Source organism: Hydractinia symbiolongicarpus, chromosome 11, assembly GCF_029227915.1.
Source record: "Hydractinia symbiolongicarpus strain clone_291-10 chromosome 11, HSymV2.1, whole genome shotgun sequence".
NCBI lineage: Eukaryota > Metazoa > Cnidaria > Hydrozoa > Anthoathecata > Hydractiniidae > Hydractinia > Hydractinia symbiolongicarpus.
Genome location: NC_079885.1, coordinates 25,250,408 through 25,275,293, shown reverse-complemented (window position 1 = coordinate 25,275,293; position 24,886 = coordinate 25,250,408). Strand labels below are relative to the sequence as shown.

The 24,886-nt window shown below is 32.3% G+C and overlaps 1 protein-coding gene across 3 annotated transcripts; it reads left to right on the top strand.

Annotated features, from left to right (window-relative positions):
• The first annotated feature begins 8,297 nt into the window (after positions 1-8,297).
• LOC130613896 (uncharacterized) lies at positions 8,298-24,367 on the top strand. Of its 3 annotated transcripts, none has more exons than XM_057435253.1 (20): positions 8,298-8,576; positions 10,168-10,277; positions 10,366-10,500; positions 11,447-11,550; positions 11,661-11,753; positions 12,105-12,233; positions 12,334-12,477; positions 12,798-12,923; positions 13,063-13,314; positions 13,446-13,565; positions 13,660-13,782; positions 14,497-14,670; positions 14,782-14,967; positions 15,064-16,325; positions 16,395-16,536; positions 16,722-18,293; positions 18,659-21,007; positions 21,331-21,492; positions 21,594-21,690; positions 23,104-24,367. In XM_057435253.1, exons 2-20 carry the CDS (start codon positions 10,204-10,206, stop codon positions 23,216-23,218), a joined length of 7,359 nt encoding a protein of 2,452 aa, XP_057291236.1. In that variant the 5' UTR covers positions 8,298-8,576; positions 10,168-10,203; the 3' UTR covers positions 23,219-24,367. The 3 variants fall into 3 exon arrangements, with proteins under 3 accessions (XP_057291236.1, XP_057291235.1, XP_057291234.1); XM_057435252.1 differs by having other exon boundaries at positions 10,165-10,277; XM_057435251.1 differs by having other exon boundaries at positions 10,130-10,277.
• The last annotated feature ends 519 nt before the right edge of the window (positions 24,368-24,886 follow it).

Here is a 24,886-nt window from a genome sequence, read left to right as displayed (position 1 = left end):
AGATAATTTCCAATTGAAACATTTTGCGGCTGACGACGGGTCTTAATTTTTGTGGGAATAAACTTTAAAATTTAAAAACCGCAAAGTGGCAATTGATTTTTACGAAATTACTTTTTCCCTTAAAAATTTAAAAAATATTCACACTTTCTTTATTCGCTTTTTATCGATGTTTAACTTTAAAAATTTTGTTTCTCAAATTCAAGGATTCTTAAATCTAAACCTATTATATGTTTTTCTAGAACATTCTCCAAGTATCAAAAATAAACAAACAACTTTAAAGCATGCGACAACGCACACGACGAATGAGAAAACGTTTGATTGTAATAACATATAGAGTCAAGACAAGATTTATTGCATAGATGAGAAGATTTGTCTAGACGTTAAGAGAGTTACGCCCTGTCATTAAGAAATTATATATGGTGCGGTACAGTTAGTTCTAAACATGACTGTTATAAACTTGTATAAATTAAAAATAAGTATTAAAGTAAAAATAAGTATCGTTTTTACGCATCAGAAACGATGGCACCAACTAAATTGTGGATTTAAAATGAAAGTCATACAGCTGCTAAATAGTGCACAGTTGGATACGAATGAAGACTTAGAATGCTAATGTCACGAGGGTTTTAACCACTAAGTTACAGCGCGACAAATATAGAGGCAGGGCGTGGAGCGTTTGTTTGAATATTGAACCAATAAATAAGTGCTGACACAACGATAAAGTGTGAAGCAGCTGTTTGTGTGTGAAAAAACTGCGGCAAAGACAAGAAAAAAATGGATTTTTGTTAGTTGTATTGATTTTCAACTCTACAATACTTTCTTTCGTTGCAATTCTTTTTTTCGTAAGAGAGTAAGACCGTGTTCCAAATTCGAGAGAAAATTGAAAGCAAAAATAAATAATTGTGACTGGAATTTAAATTGGAAGACAATGCAATTTTGGTTTTCTTAAAAGAAGAACATGAATTCTAATTAAATCATACGTACGGAGTAGATAAGTTGGTTTACCTCATGATCTCAGCGACGCTGTTTGGAACGTTTTTATCGCACTGGATTCAATTTTCTTAAAATTTTATTTTTCACTGGATTCGAAATTCTTTACTTTTTAGCGGTAGCTTATCCTAAACCGAAAGTTGATGTTATTGCACTTTCTAAATTTTTTTTAAAAAATTGGTTAATAATAACAATACAATTAGCTTATCTGTGCATCCGGGAGAGGATGCCATGTTTTAGTTCAGTTTAGCATTAACTGAGTTCTTACTTTACTAGGGTTAGATTTTAGAGAGGTCCCCTTATAGTTAGCCAATTTGTTAATATACTTCTTTGTTTGTTTACCGTGGCATTTCTTGTGTTTAACTGAAAAAATTGCACATTAAAGTTTAAAGTTTTAATTTTTTTATAAATATATATTGTTGTTTCAAATATATTGTTTGTTTAAAAATATTTTGTTTTTTGTATCCTTTTTCGTTAAAAGCGATTTCATGAAAGCACGACTGACGTTCAAGGAAATTTTCAGTACGTGTGATTTTGCATCGTCAGCAGTTTCTTTTTTTTTTTGCGTCGGGCAACAACATTAGTATTAGTGAAGAGGGAAAAAAATAACTATATAGTAAATGTTAGTTAAAAAAGCAACGACATTTTCGATGGTGGTCTAAAGTTTTGGACACCAACGGTTTTTTCGAGTCTATACCTATACGTAGGTTCGCATATATTCCTTTTCGCGGGAGTCTGTCAAGAAGGAGGGACCTTTAACGGAAATACACCGTTACCACCAATAACAACAAACCGTTAACGGCGCACAGAAGGTAAAAGAACTGATTGCGTAACATAACTATCATTATCTCATAAAAGCTATTTTGTATTGGAATCAATAAGCTCACTTGCTTGAACACTAAACAAAAGGTTTTATCATAGTTTGCGGTATTGTTGAGAAAAATATTGGGTTATATATTTGCAGAAATAAGTCTGGAAAATACACGATTTATTTTTGTTTAATTAAACGGTCACATGCATTTATTTCATGTAGCTACAGAATCGGCGTCGAAGGTTTGGTAGGGGGTGTAGAAATATTTAAGTTCCATGGTATACTTAACGCGTAGCAAAAGTTCTCCATATTCGCGCTTTAACTGTGAAGCTGAATTACATCGCAATAAATGATTTTTTTCTTCTTATACCATCAAAAAATATAAATGATAATAAAAGTTAAGATATATTGAAAAAAAGTAACATGTAAAAAAAAAAAAACTGGATAGGGAAAATGGTTTTAAAGTCTTAAAAGGTCTGTCTCAACTGAGCCGGATCTGAACCAGCGACCTAAGGATATCTGTTACTCTTTCTACTACAGTCCTCCGCTCTACCAACTGAGCTATCGGTAGATAGCAAAATTTGTAAAATAATAACAGTATATGTAATGACTTGCTCGATAATATATATCCATAACGCATGTCGTAATAACTAATTAGGAAGAACTTATGTCATTAGCGGTGCATGAAGAAGATTAAATATCCTAGTTTATAAACCGATGATGAAATTGTTGTTCCTCAATATCATACTTAAATTATTTTTTTCACATCATTGTGAAATACTATTCTATGGTTTTTTTAATGATGCAGATGTTTCTGTGCCAAATAAAATAACTCTAAAATAACTCTATCCAAAGAAAATTGTAAAAATTAAAGAGAAACCAAGGGAAACACAGTAATTCTGTTGTTTCCATGTAATTTCCATGCAAATAGTTTTTTTCATATTAAACGAAGACTAATTTCTAGATTCGCTTTGGTCTCAAGGTAATAAAATTTAAATCAGATTCTCAAAGACTTTAAACTGGCGTGTTGTTTTTTTCGCATTACTTTGGCTCATGTTTCGAAATTGTTTCTACATTATCACTCCACACGCGTCTTTGTTTTTTCTCTCAGCCGCAGAGAGTCATTGTTTACACTTGACGAGAAGTGGGTATTCGTGGTCACTTAGTGTAATGTTACTTTTTTGTATATCCAATGAAAAAGTAGTTGAAATTGTTTTATGCAGGTGAAAGGGCTAGAAACTTTTATTTCAATGACGTGATCGGTAAAAATTTTCTCCCTGGTGAAGTAACAGTGCAAAAAACAAAAACAAAAATACAATTTATATTTTTTTCATTAAAGAAGCTAAACGCACAGATAGAATTAGGGGGAAATTAGCGACATTAAATGCTAGCTATAAATGTAAAGCTACATACATACGGACTTAAGAATCAAGTTACAATAAATCTAAAATCTCGAAACATAGCACAAGGGAAACGGCAAGAAATGTTGATATTTTTAAATTCACTACCTGTTTAATATAACCATTCATCTGCACAATAAGCAAAAAGCAAAATGGCGTCACATTTATGTGATACACTCTTCTTCTAACGAAGATTAACCCTATTCGGTCCGGGGTTTTTCGAATATATTATGACCTGCCCCCCTCAATAACTTTTTATAGGGTTGTTTAAATTGAATCAAACTAGTCACGCTTATAGTACCTCATAAAAGGAACAAAATGGCAGCAATAAATTTTTGCTTGCGTCAGCACATTTTCTGTGACGTCTTCAGAAGCTTCAGATTTGTTAAAAATGTCACTATCTGCTTAAAATTCTATCTGTTTGAAATTTCTAAAAGCTAGATAAAAGTTACTTAACATATTTTCCGGTTTTTACGTAGATCGCATTAAAAATTGCCAAAAATTGCCCGAAAATCCGGTTTTTTCCGATTTTCGGGTAAAATCCGACAAAATCGGGAAATCGGATTAATCACATGTCAAAATTATGCGAAATGATTCTTCTTATTAAAACAAAGTTGTGTTGTAAATTTTAAGTTCTAAGGATTATCCTAACAGAAGTTATTAAAGTTTCCCCAATATAAGGATTTCGTGGAGATTTTTAGGGGTAGTTTCGAGTAATGGCCAATATCAAAGCCACTGAAAGGTATGGGACCTAAAAATTTGGCATGCAGGTGTCCAATAGATAAATATTGAAACTCAGTAAGTTTCATAGCCATATAAAATAGCAATAAGGAGTTATTAAAAAAACCGTCAGTGGGGGCGAAATCCGCCGCCCCCCCCCCCCCCCCCCCCCCGGACTGAATAGAGTTAACTTGGGTTCCAAAAACATGGTTTTTCGAATGTTTTGCTTTGAAAGATTAAGACAATGAAACTCAAATCGCATTTGAATTGGATTGACAAGGTAAACTAATATTTTCAAAAATTTCCACCATAGGCCTCCTCATTAGTTTTCATTTTAAAGTATTTTCATTTCACACTCCTACCTTCAATAAAGTTAATACTGTACGATTTCTAAGATAATGAAGTGCCTCTTTTCCGCGTCCTGGCCAAAACTGGTACGATATAATAATCCAAGAAGTAGTGACATAGGATCGAGCACAATTTGGCATAACAATTATTTACCCATAGAATACAGATATGCAAACGCCTTAAATAAAATTTTGAGTATTAATAGTGTTATAGTTAGTACGTACCCTTTTCAAAATTTTAACATTACCTTTAATTATGTGGCAAACTAATAAACGTCATCAAATAAATAATTCTACAATTTTTTTTGTCTCATTAGTTAGCCAATCAGAATTTATAAAAAAGCTGATACTTTACCCAAAACGAAATAGCTAAACATGATTTGTTTTTTTTCTTTGCGGCTTTTTGTTTGAAATTAAAGATAAGCATTAATTAAAATGCGAAACTGATAAAGAAAGTGACAAAGAGAAACTTATATAAAGAGGTTCAATCCTCAACTTTAGAAAAAAAAAATTATCAATAGTATTTTGATATGATATTTTTTACCTCGTTAACATATCTGATGTTTTGGCCACAACCTTAAAATATTTATTTTGGAGTAGAATGGAGAATGGTTTTCCTGCCCACTCCCCCCCGCTCTATCCCCCCCCCCCGCCATCGTCTATCCTAAATTTGTTGTACATTAGACATTACTCACCTATTCGAAGGTTGTAATTAAAAGTTCAGTGGGCCTAAATTAATACGATTCTAAATTTCTAAATCATTTGACCGTCAGGAAAGTCCTGTTGTGGTTAAATAATAGTTAAATAATTCTTTATATTTGAAGTATGCTTTTAAAAAGTTCAGAGTTACAGAATTCCGGTGTTGATTTCAATGTTTTAAAACAATTTGCGGCTTATTAAAAACAATGAATTCGGAAAGCGTGTATTGTTTTAACCGAGACAACTATTTACCTATGGTTTCCCTTTCTTAGGCTCATTTTGAGAAATTCCAAAGTGAAATAACTGGTAAAGAAAAAGACTCCGACTTAGACATATTTAAAATAATTAACATAGTAATAGTAATTAACATAATTTTGTATTATACTTTTCGAGTTTCGGAACGTAGTCTTTTTAAAAGGAGGCGATAAGATTTTTTTACAGAAAATTACGAATTCTGACTAAACAGCAAAAAAGTAAGCTAATTTTTTGGAAAAATATTTAGGCAGAACAACAATGGCAAAGAACAATCATTTGAATTTTGTTGACGTCAGCTATGACCCATCCATATACGAGTTAATATACAAAAAAAATTTTTAAGACATTTATTTACCCGCTGACTCAATTGTTTGAGTAAAACTGTGAATCCACGACACGGAAATCACGGGTCAGTTTTTTATGACGTGGCCGTTCGCTAAAATTTACTAAAAAAATAAATAAGCCGTCAAATAAGAAACAGGGGGCCATTTGTCATTTATGATACAGCGTCGTTTTCGGCTGTTGCGGTTAAAATAATTTAATTTTACCCCCGGTTTGCCATATGCGCGCAGTATCTCATGGAAACAAGTTATTTATCAACTGACAAAAAAAATCGAAGTGAAGAAGGTTGTCTTTTTTTAAAGTAATCCTGAAAAAGTTATTTCAAAAAAAGTTTACTCATCATGAGAAAAATATTTTCTTGAAGCACTTATTTTGTAAAGATTATACTCTGAATAATGGCTGAATGGTTTTACATGAACATTTGCATGACGCACAAAATTAAAAGTTTACTTTTTTTATTGTATATCAAACGAACTGAACTTTTTTGTGTCCATCCAAAGGACTGTTACATGTAGTAAAAATTGCCATTAGCTGGCTATAGTAACTTACAGCATACTTTATTTTATTAATGCATTAAAAGGTATTTTCAGGCCATAGTCATACTAAGAACATATTGAGAATAATGAGGATAGCATTTGTCAGAAAAGTTAAGAACATCGAGGCTGAAACTAAAACTGTAAAAAGTAATTTTTCCGTTGTTACTGTTTTTAACACTACCCATTGTGTAACAAACCTAAGACCTAAACTTAAATTGTTAAAGCGTTGATGTCGTTATAATAAACCTAAATGTAAACAAAGTTATATCAATGTTCACATCTGTTACGTTACGATCGTTTTGAAATATATTCGATTCTTAAATTCGAAAACACTGCATTGTTATCTTCTTTGATTTTATGCGTGATTTTCTTGATCATAAGTTTGGGTCTGTTAAAGCAAACTGTTCTTTTAATATTTCGGATTGAAATATTTCAGTAGATATAAAATATACCAAATGATTCAAGTTTGTTGTATTTCTTTTTTATGTGTGTCTCAACTATTAATTTCTTATGTTTTGAGTCTAACTTTGGAAGGTTTGCCCTATGCAATAGACTGAATAGCTGATTTTGTATGACCTAACGAAAAATGTTGGAATGTTTTTTAATGTTTGGTATTTTTTTTTTCCCTGTTGTACTTCTGGAATTGCAAAACAAGTACATAGTTTTAGCGTATTTCGTTTTTTAGGTAACGGTTGTTAGACGCCTTAGATTTTTTTGGACATTTTCCATTTTTATTTTATATTTTTTTACAATTCTTTTATTGTTGTTGCACATGCTTATATTTTTGAATGTTTTTTTTTCAGCGGTTATAAACATAGAATAATGCAGATTGGGAGCAACTTCGATCCCAGAGCTTTTTTCTCTTTTTGCCCTCCCGTTATAAATGAGACAAAGAGCCCGGGGTCGTAGTTGAAATGTGAGTTTTGAAAATTCAAATTACTGTGTTGTATGTTTTGTTTGGTATCCTTTAAATCGGTTTAATGAGAGATTCAGTGGATTCTTCCACGGGAATTCATCTAGCACGAATTAATATACAAAAAATTTTTTAAGAAATTTATTTACCCGCTGACTCTATTGTGTAAACCTTGAAGCACTGGCTAAAAAACACATAGTATCGTGTATTTTTGACGAAAGTGGAACAAAGGGTTTTTTTAATGACGTCATTGCTACCGAAGCGGCTGGGCTGACTCAGCTTTTGACAATTGATGTCATTTTGGTTCCTGGTGGTGTGCTATTCCAAAATTACACATCGTCATGAAAGTCACAGGTATTTTTTAAATTGTCAGTAATTTAAAAATTTAAGCACTGTCACTATTTGTGCAATTATGTAAAGCTTGGAATATAAACGAGACTGGTAGCGAATTAACAAAAAATTCAAAAACAAGAAATATAGACTAAGATTGATTAACTTCTGTAACTTTTTTCTAGGTGTCTTAAAACTGACTTTCAGTTTAACAAAAATGGCGGAACTGGTTGCACCAACAACCAGCATAAAGTAGCACTCCTACTATCGCATCAATATATGTCAATCCATTTACCATTGTCGTTAAATTGGACAAGCGATTTTGGTAGTAATTGACCAATCATATATGTATATTATTGGTAAAAAGTGACCAAATTGCTCAGTTTTATACCAACGGAAAATTAATAACAAACTTCTGTTACCCACCGCCTGTTTTTTTTTGACTGCTTTTGCTGAAAAGTATACATTATATATTATGAAAGCCTCAAAAAGACAAATGTGAAATGAATTTACAATAAATTGCCTTGTGTACATTGACATTTATAAACTCTAGAAAAACTACCACAGTTAGTCAATAAAAAAAGACTAAATTTTGCGCATTTGTTACTCGAAAAGTTTTAAATCGACCTTTCTTAGCCATTTTTTTTTGTCAACAAGGAATTACGCATGGTTTTTTATATTCTTTTAATGTTTTCTAAATGTTCAAAGCTCATTTTTATATAAATTTTAAATAACTCTGTTCCTCTCAGTAAGAGTCTGTTAGGTTACGCAAGTTTTGCTTTATCGTGGTTGACTAATCAAGTATCTATTTTTTTAATTAGCTATCAGAAATTCCCAGAATCTTCCCGTTGACATCATTTTTTGAAAACCATTGCTTTGAAATTAAAAATACGAAACTAAAGATCTTATTTTGTTTTTGATAATCTGTTATATCAAACTGCTGACACGAAATCTGATGTCAATCGTCATTCATTATGAATATTATAATTAGAATGACATTGACAATTAACAAAAATCACCCTCTTTCACAAAGTCATTTGATGATCAAAGTTATTATATCTGATTCTTTATTGGCAATAAATGGTTCGTTCAAGCATCCCTTTTAGTCATTTTATAACCTGTAGGCAACGAGAAGGAGAGTATAATTTAGAAAGGCTAGAATTTGAGGCGAGGGAATATATGTTTATTCGAGCATATTGGTAGAAGCACAAGAAGGAAACAAATAAAATTTATCAGGTAACTTTTTTTGTTTTTTTTATTGATAGAGAAAAAGATTGTGATATTATCGTCGAAACATGTTAAAAAAAAATCAACAAACGAATATGAAAATAGTACATCTGAAAAACCCATATCAAAACCTTCAGCAATTGACTTTGCCAGAAAGGCGGACCAGCAAAGAAGAGACTTTAAGAATTTGTCCATCCTGTCACATTTACCCTAACATATTTTTCAAGGTTGAAATGAAGCCAATGTTCTTTCCATACGTGCCAATAATATCAGTGCGAAATTAGTAGTATTGATGCAAATTACCGGGAAATTTTAACCCTACCGATCTATACAGAGAGATAGGTGATATGCCAAAAAACATTTTAAATATTTTCTTTTTATTCAAACCTTATATTACCACCACCTAGGATCATCTTCTCACTTGTTCCTCTTTAAACTTCCTAACCTTTTATCTTTATTAGGCGAAACGTATAATATGGACCTTAATTTACCTCTTAATTTTGCTCATATTCACCCAACTTGAAGAAATGGTTGGTATGGCAGCGCTGCATATATTTCAATATTTTTACAGGGCAATTAAATTTGAATATAGGTTTGGAAATCTAACAAAAATTATAAGTGCAACTATAAAGTGATACATATAAAGTTATGGATACAGCCACCCTCCCCTTGCACGAATAATCTTTCACTAATTGCTCTAGTTGTCTTTAACAATCTCAGTTTTCTTATGTGTAAAACAACATCCTGTTGTCTCTAACCCTATACCGCACGCTCATGCACCCTATGCTTAAATTGACATCCATTAAAAATCTCACGACAACTTTAGAAACATTTACGTATAAATAATCCGATATTGACACTGTTTATGTAATCAAATTTCTATTTGTGAATAAAACACTCTGTTGTTAATGTAAATACGTTAATCATGAGGACATCATATGACGTTTCAGAAACATACGCTTTACATCACTTGTTATTACAGAAGTGTCTTACGTATGATAAATATATTTTAATGGTATGTATGCGGAAACATTATACCGCACAAAGAATTTTCTCTAAAAAATTTTTAATAAAGAAGAATCGTTCAAATCAACGTGGGTTTGTTGATATACTATGTTTTTTAATCGTAAAGTATCTAAATAAAGATTGCGCTGATTATTGTTATTATTAAAACCATTAGATGATAATAGCAAAGTCAAGGTCAAGAATTTCAAAAACCTGTGGAAGTATTTAATTGTTTAAATAAAGAACAAAGAACTTGCCTATGAAAATTATTTATTACGTAAATCGCGTAAAAGTAATCTGGAACACCGCGCCCATGTTCTGTGCTAACGCTGATACATTGCTTCAGTAAAAAATAAAATTCTTCATTCTTTCTAGAAATAGCCTGTTGCATTGGTTTGTAATAATTTTAAGAAAAAACTGAATTCTTTGAGTATTGGTTGCTATGGTTCCGCTTTTATTGCGTTTTTGAGGTTAATAAAAGAAAATTTTGTAAAATTGTTTCAGCTAACGAGGAAGTTATGGTTCACTAGTAAGGTTAATAACTGTTTCTCATTTAGAACATTGAATAAGTTTTACATTACTTCTGTCCTAGAAGTTTTGAATCGTCGAACATTGTGGAATCGCTGCAGTAATGCATCTTTTGTTGTTTGCCGTTGTACTTGAAGTATTGTTAGGCAAATCCAAAGGACAGTTAAAGCCTGGAGGGTAATTCATTTTAAAAAACATGCAATGTCTTTTATAATTATGGTTATTGTATTTTTAATGAAGAAAGTTACACATAAATAATTTTTAGGTTGCATGTTTGCCAAAGAACTGTATCGTATAATACTTACGAATCGAGACCATTCACACGAGTTGGATACGAAAACTATCGTACATGTTGCAAAAGATTTTTGCGAGCTTGCACGAGTCGATGCACACGGAGCAGGTTGGATTTATACATTTATTACCATTGTCAATAAGAAATTTTCTACTCTTTTGTTCATCAAAAAATTCTGTTCATACTCAATTTTTAAATTGTGTAGGCCTTGATAATAGTGCGTACTATTGTCTTCACGCATTTTATGTATGTACTCAGAAAAAAAGCCGTAGTGTTTGCTTCACATTTTCTGTGTAAATTGTGTTTATATTTGTCACGAACAAAGTAGACTTTACTGTTAGACATGTGCATACATACATAGGACAGACATGGTGTTATGTGTCAACAAATAAAAACTTTCATGCTACTATTATTTTTTATCATTCTCTAATTATTTACTGTGCCGAATCTCTATAGTAAAACCCGTATTCTGTTTGTCGGACGAAACTAAGTCATGCTAAACCAGACATGAAATCTTCAAATTATAAAGAACAGCTGCCATATTTTTTATCGACTTTGCTACAACGGGGAAATTTCCGTGAATTTCCCAATGGCTAACGACTAGTCTATATAATACTAGCAATCGTCCTTCTGTTTAAATTGAGCTTGATGCATTTGTATTTCGAACCCTTTGCAGAGTTCTTTCAATACTTTATGCTAACAAGGCAAACAAGGATGCACTGAATATTGACGCGGGAAATGCATGCACGACAACACGGGTTAAGCACCAGTTTTTAATTAAAAAAAAACCTAAATGTTGAATTTGCCATATTGTTTTTACCGAAAAGACTGTAAAAAGAACTGTATAAAATATATTAGCTCCTAAAGTATGTTTTCGTAAAACCGTCTAAGTATTCATTTATAGATAAAATGACTAATCACATTTAAGAATAATTTTTGAAAAACACACAATTAATCGGACTAATTTTTGCGTTCCTGAGAATAGCGCAGGAAATATTTCTTGCATCGAACAGCGAAATGAAAATGAACAGAAGGAATTGTCTTTATGTTATAGAAGCAAAATTGTACATTACACCAACAGCGTATTGGTGCAAAAACAAAGGCTTCAATATTTCTGTTGTTCAGGTTGGGCCAGGTCTGGGGATCAATGCCCACTACGTAAGATCATTGTTGTCTTTCCTTCTTTAAAGTTTTTCTAGAATTGCATATCCTATGAAATGCATATCCTATCCTTTTACGTATGTAATTAAGCTTTGCTATTGTCGTAGCTATCTGCAATCCTGGATGCCAAAATGGTAGATGTACAAATCCAAATGTTTGTTCCTGCAAAGCAGGATTTGTTGGAAATTTATGCCAAACAGGTACAGATGCTTACTTTGAAAGTTATTGAAATGTTTTTTTGAACCAACATGTTTATCTTTTTATGTTTAAATTTAAATATCTTTCAACAACTGTCTTTCATCTCAATACAGTCTAAGGGTATATCTTTTTAGCTACGGAATACTTAATAGTTATATAAGTAACAGAAATGCAAAATCAGTTTCATTGTTCACAAATCTTTTTGTATGGTTGGGTTGTCCTGTGGCAGGACTGTATTAGCCTTTTGACAAGCATTGGGTTTACCTAGCTAACAAAAGATAATCATTCTGACATTTCCCTCCCCCACTACCCCGTCAATAATATATTATACTTATCTTTAATAATTTGCGTAGATGTCAATGAATGTACTTCAAAGCCTTGTGATCAAATATGTACCAACCTTCCTGGAACATATTCCTGTTCGTGCAGACCTGGTTATGTAAAAACAGTACCAACTGATCCCAAGTCGAAGAGTTGTAAAAGTTAGTTTTTTTTATGTGCTTAAACTCTTTTCTTCAGAAAGTAATGTTCATTTCAAGTTTTATTGATTTTTGCTTGGTTTTCTTTATTATCGCTACTCAGATGTTGATGAATGCAACACATCTCCATGCAAATGTGCGTTGAATACTCCTGGCTGCGTAGCGTCCTGTGCTGATTCTGATGGAAGCTTTTCGTGTTCTTGTAATTCTGGTTTCCAATTAACGTCTTCAGCACGACTGTGTGTCGGTAAGAGAAGTTTTACACACTTTGAATTTCTAAGCAAAAGTATAGAGACAACCTAACATTTTCAGGAAAGTTTTGTTGCGAAGAAATACTTTGTAGAAAGTATTTACTATTTTAACTGATTTCGAATCAATCAAGGTTTAAATATAATACGGTGATTAATTGTCCAAGTATACTTTTTACAACCAGAAACATGTTTCCCCCTTTATTATCAATGTTCACTCTTACATATTAGGCATCTTTAGAAAAAAAGAGTTCCTTAAAAACTACCGAAAAATATTTTTTTTAAAAAAGAGGAGATTTTAATAGTAACATATTTTCAGATATCAATGAATGTGCCGCTACAAGTACAAATAACTGCCAACAGAAATGTATAAATAGACCTGGAACCTATAATTGTGCTTGTAACCCGGGATATCTTTTGACGGAAAACAAACGATCTTGCAAAGGTAAGAACAACTACTTTTACACAATATTTTAGAAAATTAAGGAGATATACAAATGAATATGTAGATTTGATTGCACTAACTAAAACTCGTTGGAAAATTACTACGAAATTATTATTTACTCAAAGCTTATTCTTTTTAGATATAAATGAATGCGCAACGCTCAATGGAGGATGTAGTCAAATTTGTGCAAACCAACCTGGGTCATACCAATGTTCTTGCAAGCGAGGTTATCGCTTATCAAGCGATAAGAAAACATGTATTGATATAAACGAATGTTTGGAGCAAAAGCCATGCGATAACAAGCATGGAAAATGCATGAATATTCCAGGAAGCTATCAATGTTCGTGCAAAGCCGGGTACAAATTGTTGCCAGATAAAAAAACATGCATAGGTATGTTGTTGTGCGGATATGGAATTGTCAAAATATATCTAATATTCGCAAAACCACTGTTTTTCTTTCTATTGCTTATAATAAAGGTATAAATATTGATTTGCAACTGTTTACATATACATTGTCTTTAGATGTCAACGAATGTTCAAATGGAGGTGTGTGTCAACACAACTGCACAAACACAGATGGTTCTTATCTCTGTAGCTGTGTCACGGGATTTCGGTTGCACGCAGATAAACATAGATGTGACGGTAACAACTACACATCTATATGCTTTATGTTTTACGGCATTGGAAACGTGGGAGAACTTAAGGAACAATATGTTCTATATTGTTTGTTTTATAGATGTCGATGAATGTACTGAGAAAAGTAGCAAGTGTCAGCAAAATTGTCACAATAGCATTGGTTCATATACATGTTCATGTCGAGCTGGTTACAAATTAAAAGATGACAACACTTCATGTCATGGTAATGCTACTTTTATGATAAAATTACTATAGGTTAAATAAACATACATACAAAGAAAATATAACAAAACGTTTTGTCCCTCTATTGTTTAAATCTTATTGGACAAGCGGTAGTCAATCAGGAAAATTGAACGAATCACCGGATTAAACGCCCTTCTTATGCAAACCAATTGACGTTAAATCGTTTGTGTACATCGCTATGTGTATGAGTTTTAATTTCATTATAAATTTGGAGGTGGTTTATAGCTATGGCTAGTTGGTCATGCTTGTAAAAAGCTATGGTGGAGAAAGTTTATTAAGATTGACTTGTGCTAAGAGTGTTGATAGAGGGATCCTGCGAATTAGGAACAGATTTATTTATTGCTTTTTGCGTATACACCTAAGTTATGTTTATATGTAATGAAAAAAATAATATATTAACAATATGTTGTTGGACTGAATAAATAGTATGTGTTCCCACAAAGGTAATACTGGGAAGTACTGTAGCATGTTTTGTAGCATAGATCATTCTGCAAACACAACTAATTAGAATTTAATCAAAAGTGGGTTGTGCAAATATAGTGTGTTCTCTATTTTGGTTACAATGAAGAAAACATCTATCGGTTTAAGCACTTTACGTTCTGATATTTTAGGTAGTTTTAGCAGCGTTAATGGAGATCATGATTATTTTATGTAGAAAATTCACAGTTTTGAAAGTTTATGCTCTTTTTTACAGCATTTCCATGCCAAACAATATCGCCACCTGCATTTGGAAGAATGAAATGTTCTGGATACGTAACAGATGAAACATGCAACATATCTTGCAACACTGGTTTTAGGCTTAATGGACCCCAAACTAGAACTTGTCTATCATCGTCCACATGGTCTGGTGATCAACCAGAATGTAAAAGTACGATACTAAAACCTTTTATTTATAAACTATAATGATTAAGAAATCGTACCAACTGATATAGTCAAGGAAATTTCAAAACTGCCATATTTTTTGTTAATGTTATTTTAGGAAGACAGTGTCCAAAAATACAGCCACCTACATACGGATCAGTGTTGCTACCATGTAATGAAGTATTTGACTCTGTATGTTTACAAAAATGTTCAAAAGGTTACCAAATGCAAGGAACTCGTGCAACAAAATGCGTGATAAAAAATGATAACGTGACATGGAGTAACACAAATTCTACATGTACTCGTAAGTGTGACTTGTCTTTGATACTTCAATTATCATTCATTATCAAGTATCTATATAAGCACACGAGTTAGTTATTTTTAATTATGTACTTTATAGCTACCACAGCATGTCAGCCTAATCCCTGCTTACATGGTGGTTTATGTACGGAAACATCGAAATCAGCTTATTTTTGTAACTGCATTGGTACTGGATATATTGGAAGAACATGCTCAGTAGGTGTTGTTAGGATATCCATATCTCCTTTACTAAGTAAAGACGTCAAATCAAAAGAATTTGTCGTATTTGCAAGCCCATCTAGAAGTATCTCTATTAAATTAATCAACAATGATGGTGCTCTGAAGTTCTCACCAGATATCGTAGAAATCACATACCCTGAGACGTCTTCCAAATTTATTGTTACGCCTTCTAGAGTTGGTATATTTAAGATATCATACATCATCCAAGGTGAAAGTGCGGCCAAATATGAAACTCCACCAGCAAATACAATACGTGTGTTTGAAAAAGAAAAAGGAAAAATTGTCAATAATCCAATTGATTTATATACACGAGATTGTTTCAAGAATTTTATGGTTAGTTCAATCGAGATGTCATCGACGTGCAGTTGGCAGTCAGACAGCACGGATGGTTTTGTTTCATTGATTAGGGGGAATTTAAAATTACCCTTCTCAATGGTCGGAATCAAAGATTTTTTGCGAAGATATAAGGCAAAAGGATTGTTTAGCACCTCGAATATCACAACAGCATATTTCAATTCACGTGAGCTTGGAAAATGTGCAAACAATTGCGATTCCTTTGATTATAGTAAAAAATCTATTGATTACATGATAAAGCATAAACACTTTCCAATCATTTTTTCCCATCAATTTTCTACATCTTTGCCTTTTTGGTTTGGTACATCCCTTCACAAAGACGCCATGGCATACAAAAAAACTAACTTTTTTGCAGAAATTACCAAAGGAACCAACAAAAACGTATTGTGTGTATCAAGTGATTTATTACCAACTGACAATCACGTATATTATTCCTATTCGCCTACGACATTATTTGATTTGAATATAATGGCCTCAACGCACACCATCAATAATGGAAATAAACCTTGTTTTATGCTTGACCTTAATAGCAACGCATCTTACATCACATTTAAAGAAGAAATTGATTACACAAAAGACTTTGTTGGAATTGGTCTAAAAAAAGTCTCTATATCCTCATTTGTTTTCAACCTAACCAACTGCTCAACTGATATAGGTTCCTGTGAAAGACATCAGGTTAAGGTTATTGGAAACACAGAATATCATTTTAAATCATTCTCTGGAAGTCTATCATTGAATGGAGAATATAACAGTGGGGATGCAACTAAGGTAAGTTTGAGTTTGGGAGCTTTGAGTTAAACATTTTGGGCTTTACTAAACAATTTTTGTATTTCTTAGATTATGGTTAAAGGCTTTTCATCACGCTCTAAGGTAGAGTTTGTTGGTAACACCAGTTTGGAAGTAAATGCAAAGTTTCTTAGTAATAATTTGATCATCAAATGTGACAATATATGGAGCAAAGCAAATTTGTCATTTACGGGTAAGATGATCTTATTTGTATCATCGGTGCAGAAATATTTCTGTTGCAGAATCCTTTTCTTAGCAAAAAAACGTTTTTAACTACAAAACCTTAGTTTATGCTGAAATATTAAATTGATCGTTTATATTAAACATTTGATATATTCATAATATAATATAGTGTTTCTTTATTATGCGTTTTTTTAGCTGGCGAAATAGCTTCTGATGTGGAAATTAGAGAAACACACTTTGTATATAGCACATCAGCTATTCGATTCACACCCAAAACCAACACTCGTTTTAAGGTCCCATTAAATGCACATGGAGGTGTCCTTAAAGGAATAAAAAATCTAAACCAAATTCGACTACTTCTTCGCACAAAGCCATTTATCAGAAGAGCATTTGGTAACCTTGAAAATTTACTAGCGAGTGGCTATCCAAAAGAGCGAGAAATAGTGAGTAAACGTCAGTCAAAGCTTTTTATGCATATGGATGAGGCGACGGAAGTATTAAGCAAAGTTTCTGTTGATATTCAAAATGCAACCATCATTATAAGAGATTTAAAACTTGCATTTTATGACATGAGATCTCTTATACAATCGATGACGGAATATTTCCAAAACAATGAAAATGAGTTAAGTATCGTCAGTAGTTGTCGCCTTTTAGAGGTATTATTAAACAAAGAGGAAGTGTTACGAGTAATACCAGAGAAGCAACCATCAACCTTGATTGATAATAAAGGTTGGGTGTTGACATACGCAGGCAATATATGTGTCTATTCCCTATGTTTGAAAAATCTAAATTTGAGCATAAGCTATCCAACTGATTTATCTGGTGATGACATTACCATACAAGGTAAATTTACCACAAATCATAGTCTTTCAAAAAGAATTCATGTCTTTAAAGGCGGAAGGTTTAATTTGAAAATAAGCAAAAATGAAGATAAAATTTCAGGAGAATTGGATGTTTTAATATCCCTTTTTGACAAAACGCATTTCACGAAGATGTATATGACAGAGTCCAAGATCTATTTTCAATTGGAAGTTACACTCACGAAAAATTTTAACTTTACGATTAAAAACGAAAAAGAAATTAAAAAAACGTCATGGAATGAATTAATATCTACAATAAGTGGGTTCTCAAAAGCTAACTCAAACAATTTACGTGATAAAATGCAATATTTTTACACCTCAACATCTTCAAATACAAAACTTAGATTAAGTAGAGTGAATTATCACAAAAAGGAAATGCTGAAGAAGTATAAGGACATGACTAAGAAGCGTCAAATTATCAGTAAGGAAATGAAGAATGCTAGCAGCAACTTTCGCGAAGCTGAAACAAAACATAAACAAAATATTATTGAGTTAAATAACAATCAAATGAGGATGAAGTCTTATGAATTGGGAGCAACATTTATAGAAAAGAATCTAAGTACAGTATGCACCTTAAAAACGTGTAAAATGGATTGCATAGCAATGCCAGAATGTAAAGTTTGTCAAGACGAAGTAACTCTGCCTATAAAGGTATTGAAATGTGACCAGAGGACAGAAGAAATCAAGTCAAGCCTATTAGTCCCTTTTGACACAATGTGCGACCTGACAAAATATTTCTTTATACCAGTATACACTGGTGACTGTGAGGAAGATCCAGCCATGACCAATTACCGCAGCCAGCAAATGAAAGAATATATGGGGACTGTCCAAAGAGCGAGCACAGTAGGCGCACTCATTGGAAGCTTTATTCCAGGGATTGGTACAGCACTTGGATCATTTGTGGGAGGTAACTTCTTATTAAATTCTGTTTTTCTAACCTTTAACTTACGGACGAACAAGAAAGTTATTATTTTACTTCTTTTTTTAAAATTCCGTATCTTTTTCTTTGAATCGAGGCAATGTGAGGACCAGAAACTGGCATACCTTTAACTTGAATTTTTTATGTTTAGTCATGGTTGTTTCTGAAATTACTAAAGATGTATGACAGCAACACAGCTTTCATTACATTTACATCTTTAGGTTAATTCTTGATATTCAGAAAAAGAAATTACTCTAAACTTTGGCGGCAACAATTAAAACACATTTTTTTTTATTTTGAAGGTTACGTTAGCTGTTAAACATATACAAAGGTAAAGTGGTTTTATTTTCTAGGAATAATTGGAGCAATAGCAGGGTTGTTTTCATCATGCGACGAATCCTACGAAGTCATCAAGAAATCAGTAACCCATCAAGTCCCATGTACTCGAAAACGACTACAAGTACAAACAGTTCTTCGCCCAGTATCGACCTGCTACTATCTTGAACGAAACGTTCAAAGTGGATACAGTGAACCAAAGGAATGTCTTTGCAAGTTAAATAAATGTGCTGCTAAAACGGAAAATGCAAGTTGCTTAGTCCAAAATTCTAACTGTCAAAACAAAAGATCGTTGTTTTTGAAAAGTGTGGCAACACTACCTAAAGTCTTCACAGATCTTTATGAACTTATTAATATACAAAAAGAAAATGTTGCAAACTCCTTTATAGATATGCAAAGACTAAAGAAACGAAAAGAGTTTGTGCAACATGAATACAATCGAATACATGGCTTGTTTAAAAATGCAGAACAGGAATCTTTTTTTGCTAACGAAAGCGATAAAAACGTTCAAGATCTTATTTCGAGAGACATTTGTTTACTAAATAAGTACAATGTGGAAAATAAAATTGAGAATTTCTTTCAAATTAAGAGTTTGAATTTTGAAGGAACTGTACCTTTTGTTGACAATGTGCAAATCAATTCTAATATTTACATTCTTTCCAACAAAAGGAGTAAAATTATACCGTTTGTCTTCAACTTTAACGATCCAGATTTGTCTTTCGAAGCTGCTGCAAAAAAAATCGTTTACTCCGCATTATGTGACACAAACAGGAGACGAAGATCTGTTGACAGACATGTTTTACAGGGAAATCACTTATTTGAATCGTGGTATGTTGACGAAAATCTTAATGCCTCAACAGTTCAACTAGCCTGCATGACGTTTAAAAGAACAACTTCGTTTTTAGAACATACAACTCAAAGTTTAGTCAATATAACAAAGCATGCCTTGGAATTAAATTCTTACATAAACAGATCTTTTTCAAATCTTCATCAAAAAAGTGAAACGACCAACCGAGTCTCCCCAGAGTTAGATGCTCTTTTTTCATCTCTTCAAGTTGAAGTGGAAACATATTTAAACAAAACAACCTTATTTAACGTTCTTAGCCAATGGAAAGAGTCATCCGAAATTTACACTTCACAAAATAACTTCTCGGTCTGCTTTAACTTTTTAGACTGTGTAGAGAGTGCTTCTGAAACTTTGCTGGCTTTGCCTACAATTTTAAGTACACCAAGATCAATGTACCAGGACGAGGTGGTTATCTTCAATTATAAGTTCACAGATGTATATGCAAGTAACTCTTTAAATACTTTATTAACATGTGCTCAATATTTGTTAAAAAGCTTAACAATTATTCGCAAGATGAGTTTACACTGTACTCCGGAGCCTGAATTTATTAACACGGATAAAATCCAAAATAAAGTTAGTGTAAAGTCTGGTGAAATTGTTACATTATCATGTGAAGATGTAAAAAGTGTTCTACCTGTAAAGTATAACTGGAAGTTGCATGGTCGATTTATTGACGGTGAAGTAAACAACACTTTGCAACTGACGACATCATTGAGAGATAGTGGTGTTTACACATGTGTTGTTTCATCTTTGACTGGTTCAATATCCTCTAAAGGAATCCATCTTAATGTTTATCAACCCCCAACATTTGCATCAGAGATGAAAGATGTTGTAATCTATCTTCCGCGAAGCAATACTACTGATGAATTTTTTATATGCAATGTTACAAGTTCACCTAAAGCTGACATATATTGGTTTTATCACGGTTATGATTCAGCGAGCTCAGAAGTTCTTCTACCAAATAATAGCTCTACTTTATATGTTGAAAAGCTTTCAGAAACACGCTCTGGCTACTATTATTGCAAAGCTAATAACACGTATGGAGATTCCATAAGTCGAAAGGCAAGACTAGATGTGCTAAAAACAATCTTTGCTAAACATGTTCTCAGTATGAGCATTGAAATAACAAATGCTACAATTGAGAATGTAGCCTACTCTTTAAAGCATATTAAAATGCAACATATCAACCCACTTATGGAGAAACTCAGGATGTCTGAAATGCAACAAATTGATGCAAAATTAGAGCATGGTATTGAAAACTTAAAAGTACTCTTTACAATTCAAAGTATCATGGACATGAAAAATTATTCCTTTTTAAAGTTGTTGCAGATGTCATCTGTGTCTCGACAGAACCTGGCCAATTCAGCTGCATCCTTGGTTATTCTGATGTTGAAGAACCAATCAGAAGTAACTCTGAATAAAACCATTCTAAAGCTTGACAATAATAGTCTGACATACAACATAAAACTTAACATTTGCTTATCAGGTTATGAGTTGCATAAAAATGGTTTTCTTTGTGGTAAGACTACTGTTTTTTTTTTTACTGCAACTCGTTATTATTACAATTCTTTGTATATAAGGTAATGTCAAGTTAGACTAAAAAAATTAAAACAAGACAACTAATTTCGATATTTGCTGCCAGAAGTTACATAGGCTATTTATTGTTCGAATTTGTACAACGAAATTGTACCAGTTTTTAATGACATCAACATGACCATATCCAAGAACTTCAATACCTTCGTAAAGTTGCATGAAAACACAAATTTTAATGATTGTTTCGTAACGGTAAGTATTTTTATCTGTAATATTAATCCTAGTAAATAATGATTTCACTCGATCTAGTTCAATGTCAAGCTGGTTGGTACAGTGATTCCGGTGGCAAATGCAAGAAATGCATGCGAGGATACTATCAACCCTTACAAGGTTCAAAACATTGTTTACCATGCGACGACAGTGGAATAACAGACGAAGAAGGAAGTCCTAGCAAGAAGGATTGTAAAGCAAGTATGTCTGTTTGTCAACTAAGAAATATATTTCTTAAATTAGCATAAAACGTTTTTGTCTAGGACATGAAATCCTTTACTACTCCACTTTCTTTAACATAGGTGGCGAAAACAAGTCGTCGAATACATTGAAGATAGCGTTGATTGCGTCATTGGTACCACTGGCTATTATAATTATTGCAGTGGCAATTTACTTCTGGTATTGTTTTCTTTTTATACTTTGATCTTGTTGTATTGTCATCAAAATTTCAGATTGCACCTTGGAAGGAGGAATCATCTATTTTAATATGTATATTGAAGGAAATTATTTTCATATGCAGAAGACATAAAACAAATACTGATAAAAAGACTGATATATCTACTACGAATGCTACGTCAACCAGAAAAATTAATGCAAATTGCATTTAAAAAAAAAAAATAATAATTTCGCGAGAATTGGTTTTTGCGACATATAGCGACATTTGAGATAATTTTTATATGTAACAATTTTAGTAAATTTGACAGCTCGCGAAATTTGCCGAAATTAACATGATACGCATGGGATTGCAATTTTACTCTCATATATTCATATGTCAAATTCGTCAACCTTCCATATAATCTGTTTACCATTTGTTGACCAAAATAAAACGAAATAATGAGTGTACAATAATTGGAGTACAAAAATTAAAATGAACTTGAAATGTAATGACGCAAAATCCGAAAAAAAAACTGCAAAAAACTTGAACGGATAACTCTATGTCAATGTGGCGGAAAAGTATTATTATAAAAACCAAATACGTTAACCCTATTCCTTTTCCGTAAATTCTGAAGTTGTTGTTCAATAGACATAAAACATAATTAGGCCTTAACAACAACTAGGTCAAAAAATTGCTGATAACCTTCTCTACTATTAACGACATCATATTGGCGGGGGAAAATGCTTGCAATATATACGAAGGAGCCCTGAAGCTTATAAAAGACGTTAAAAAAATTCGAAAAAGTTCCTAAGCTTACCTCCTGCGAAGAAGCAATTTGGACTCATATAAAACATCTTTGAAAGTTATCTAGAATTCTGTTATTTGTTGTTGGTTCTCGAGATGTTTGTCTTCAAATCTGCGCTAATTGTGCGACATTATGACGTCATGAACTAAAAAACATTGCTATAATTGGGCGTAAATATCGTAACTAAATATTGAAATTAATGTAAAATGTTTAAAACGCCAAAAAACGTTTTTATGACTTGTCGAAACTTTTGAATACAGCACCCACTCAAAGCTAGTTCATGATATCATTAGTGAAACTTTTGAGTCTAAATTCTTAAGAGCAAATCAGGAATTTTAAGAAATACAAACACCAAATAACAGCACTATAACCATATAAAATATCATAGAAAAAATTAAACAAACCCACCCCAGCACGATTAGAGTTTCTTTTGTAGATTTTATGATACGCAATGTATTGTGAGCGTTTTAAGGTTGTGAGAACTTATCAAATATTTTTCTTAATTCTTAGAGATTACTGTGAATTTATTGATTAGCAACCAGTTGCCAAAAATGTGTAAAAATGTTTGTTTATAGTACGTTGCTGTAATAATTTTTTTTTAAATTATTTATATATTCTTTTATTTACATAGGATGAAAAAGAAGCGTAAAGATACTCCCTGTAAAGAAACAGTTAAAGATCCGCCTGCATTTCAAAATTTTACATACAATGATTACGAAATGACAGAAGCAGATCAAACAAAGTGAAGGGAAAGTATGACATTGAGAGGAGGGACTCATTTAAAACTCAATGACGAAATTATAAATAAATATGACAATTTGACATTTAATTTTTGTAATTACCTCTTGTACTATTTAATCTACATTGTGAAACATGACTTTCCGTGTGTGACCAAGGATAAGGGCCGACGACTAGTTATGTTTAATACTAATTTTACCGGGGCTGCATTTTGCACAACACTTTTCAATAAACAGATTTCTGGAAATTTGTGAGCCAAATTTTCGTCATTAAGCCGCCAGCCACCTGCTATCGCAAATTTGACGGAGCTGAGCACTATTAGGACACAAAACTTCTTATTTTTTTGATATAGACATTTCATTAGCATAGGAAAATTAAGAAATTCCGAGTTATTGGTGATAGATCAGTAATTCAGTCTTGCTGTTGCGACAATTAGCGTGTTTCGAAGTGGCGTTTTTGGAGTTTTTATGCAGAATTGCAATGTGCAAAAATGGTAGAGGTTATTGATTTTTGCGATCAGCATTTGTACTATCAATGTTTTACTTAAATTATTTCGTTTTGTATGGAATTGAAAAGATATGTAGAAGCAAATTGAAGTAAAATTTTAAGAAATCTTAACTTTTACTGTTTCTAGCAAGAATTGTTTGATTTCATTTGGCATCATATTATTATTGTTGATTTCTATGAAAGATGAGAAAAGTTTCATTAAGTGCATTAGCCAGGAAGATGTCTCTTTTCGGCTATTGATTCTATACCCTTCTTATTTCAGTTTCTTTAGGTTGGCGTATTATTTGAATTTGAATGTTACTTAACCGTCTTCTAAATTTTACTAGTTCTTACATAATTTTCATTTTTTTTCATTTTCATTTTGCTTATACTGCGTCTACATTGCACAGATATGCTTTTATACTCCATGCTTATAGGAAAGATTTATTATACAAAGCTGAATAATTTTTATCGTATAATAATGTTTTTTGCAGTAGCTGACAACTTCTGATAACAAGGCTAAATATGATAATGGAAGTATGTGTCCTTGTGTATTATTCTTTATTCGTTATTTATAATTTATAAATGAAAGATGAAAGATTTTGTTGTAATAAAAAATAAAGGATCAACTTTTAAAACAAAGTCCGAGAATACATTGAGCGTGTTCTTTATATTTTACCGTAAAAATTTCTTTATAAGGAAATATATTCACGAAAAAAGAGTTAATAAAAAATTATCGTAACAATTTAATATTTCCCCGTTTGTATCGATTGCAACTATTTCTATTTTAAGTTAAAAAAATATTGTCGCTCTTACAATCACAAACAGGAGTTTAGTTTTAATTTTTTTGTTGCATGTTCCCGATTTTTCGTCAAAGCTCTTGTTCTTATTTGTTCAATTTTACTTCCTTTTCCTATTTGGTTGCATCTAGGAGCGTAGAAAATGCATCAACCATGAAAATGTCTGTAATGCTGGTAACTTTAACAGTGTTGCACTGCATGCCCAGTCCCTATTAACTCCCACCGGCGCTTATGGACAGATATGTCGAGCAATGCCCTGGAGATCATGTGCATGCGAACTTGAGTTTGGTATTCAGCTACTTATTTATTACCTGATCTGTTCTTGTAGACATCAGACATCGGACTTCCGTTGAAAATATGTTAGAAATATAATTTGCTTGTGTTAAATTA

What these genes read in the sequence shown, in the direction of transcription:
- LOC130613896 (XM_057435253.1), top strand. Translation starts at nt 10,204, where the DNA reads ATGCATCTTTTGTTGTTTGCCGTTGTACTTGAAGTATTGTTAGGCAAA. An exon ending in TTCAGCACGACTGTGTGTCG is followed by an intron (nt 12,478 to 12,797) that starts GTAAGAGAAGTT and finishes ACATATTTTCAG; the next exon opens with ATATCAATGAATGTGCCGCT. An exon ending in CAAGAAGGATTGTAAAGCAA is followed by an intron (nt 21,493 to 21,593) that starts GTATGTCTGTTT and finishes TCTTTAACATAG; the next exon opens with GTGGCGAAAACAAGTCGTCG.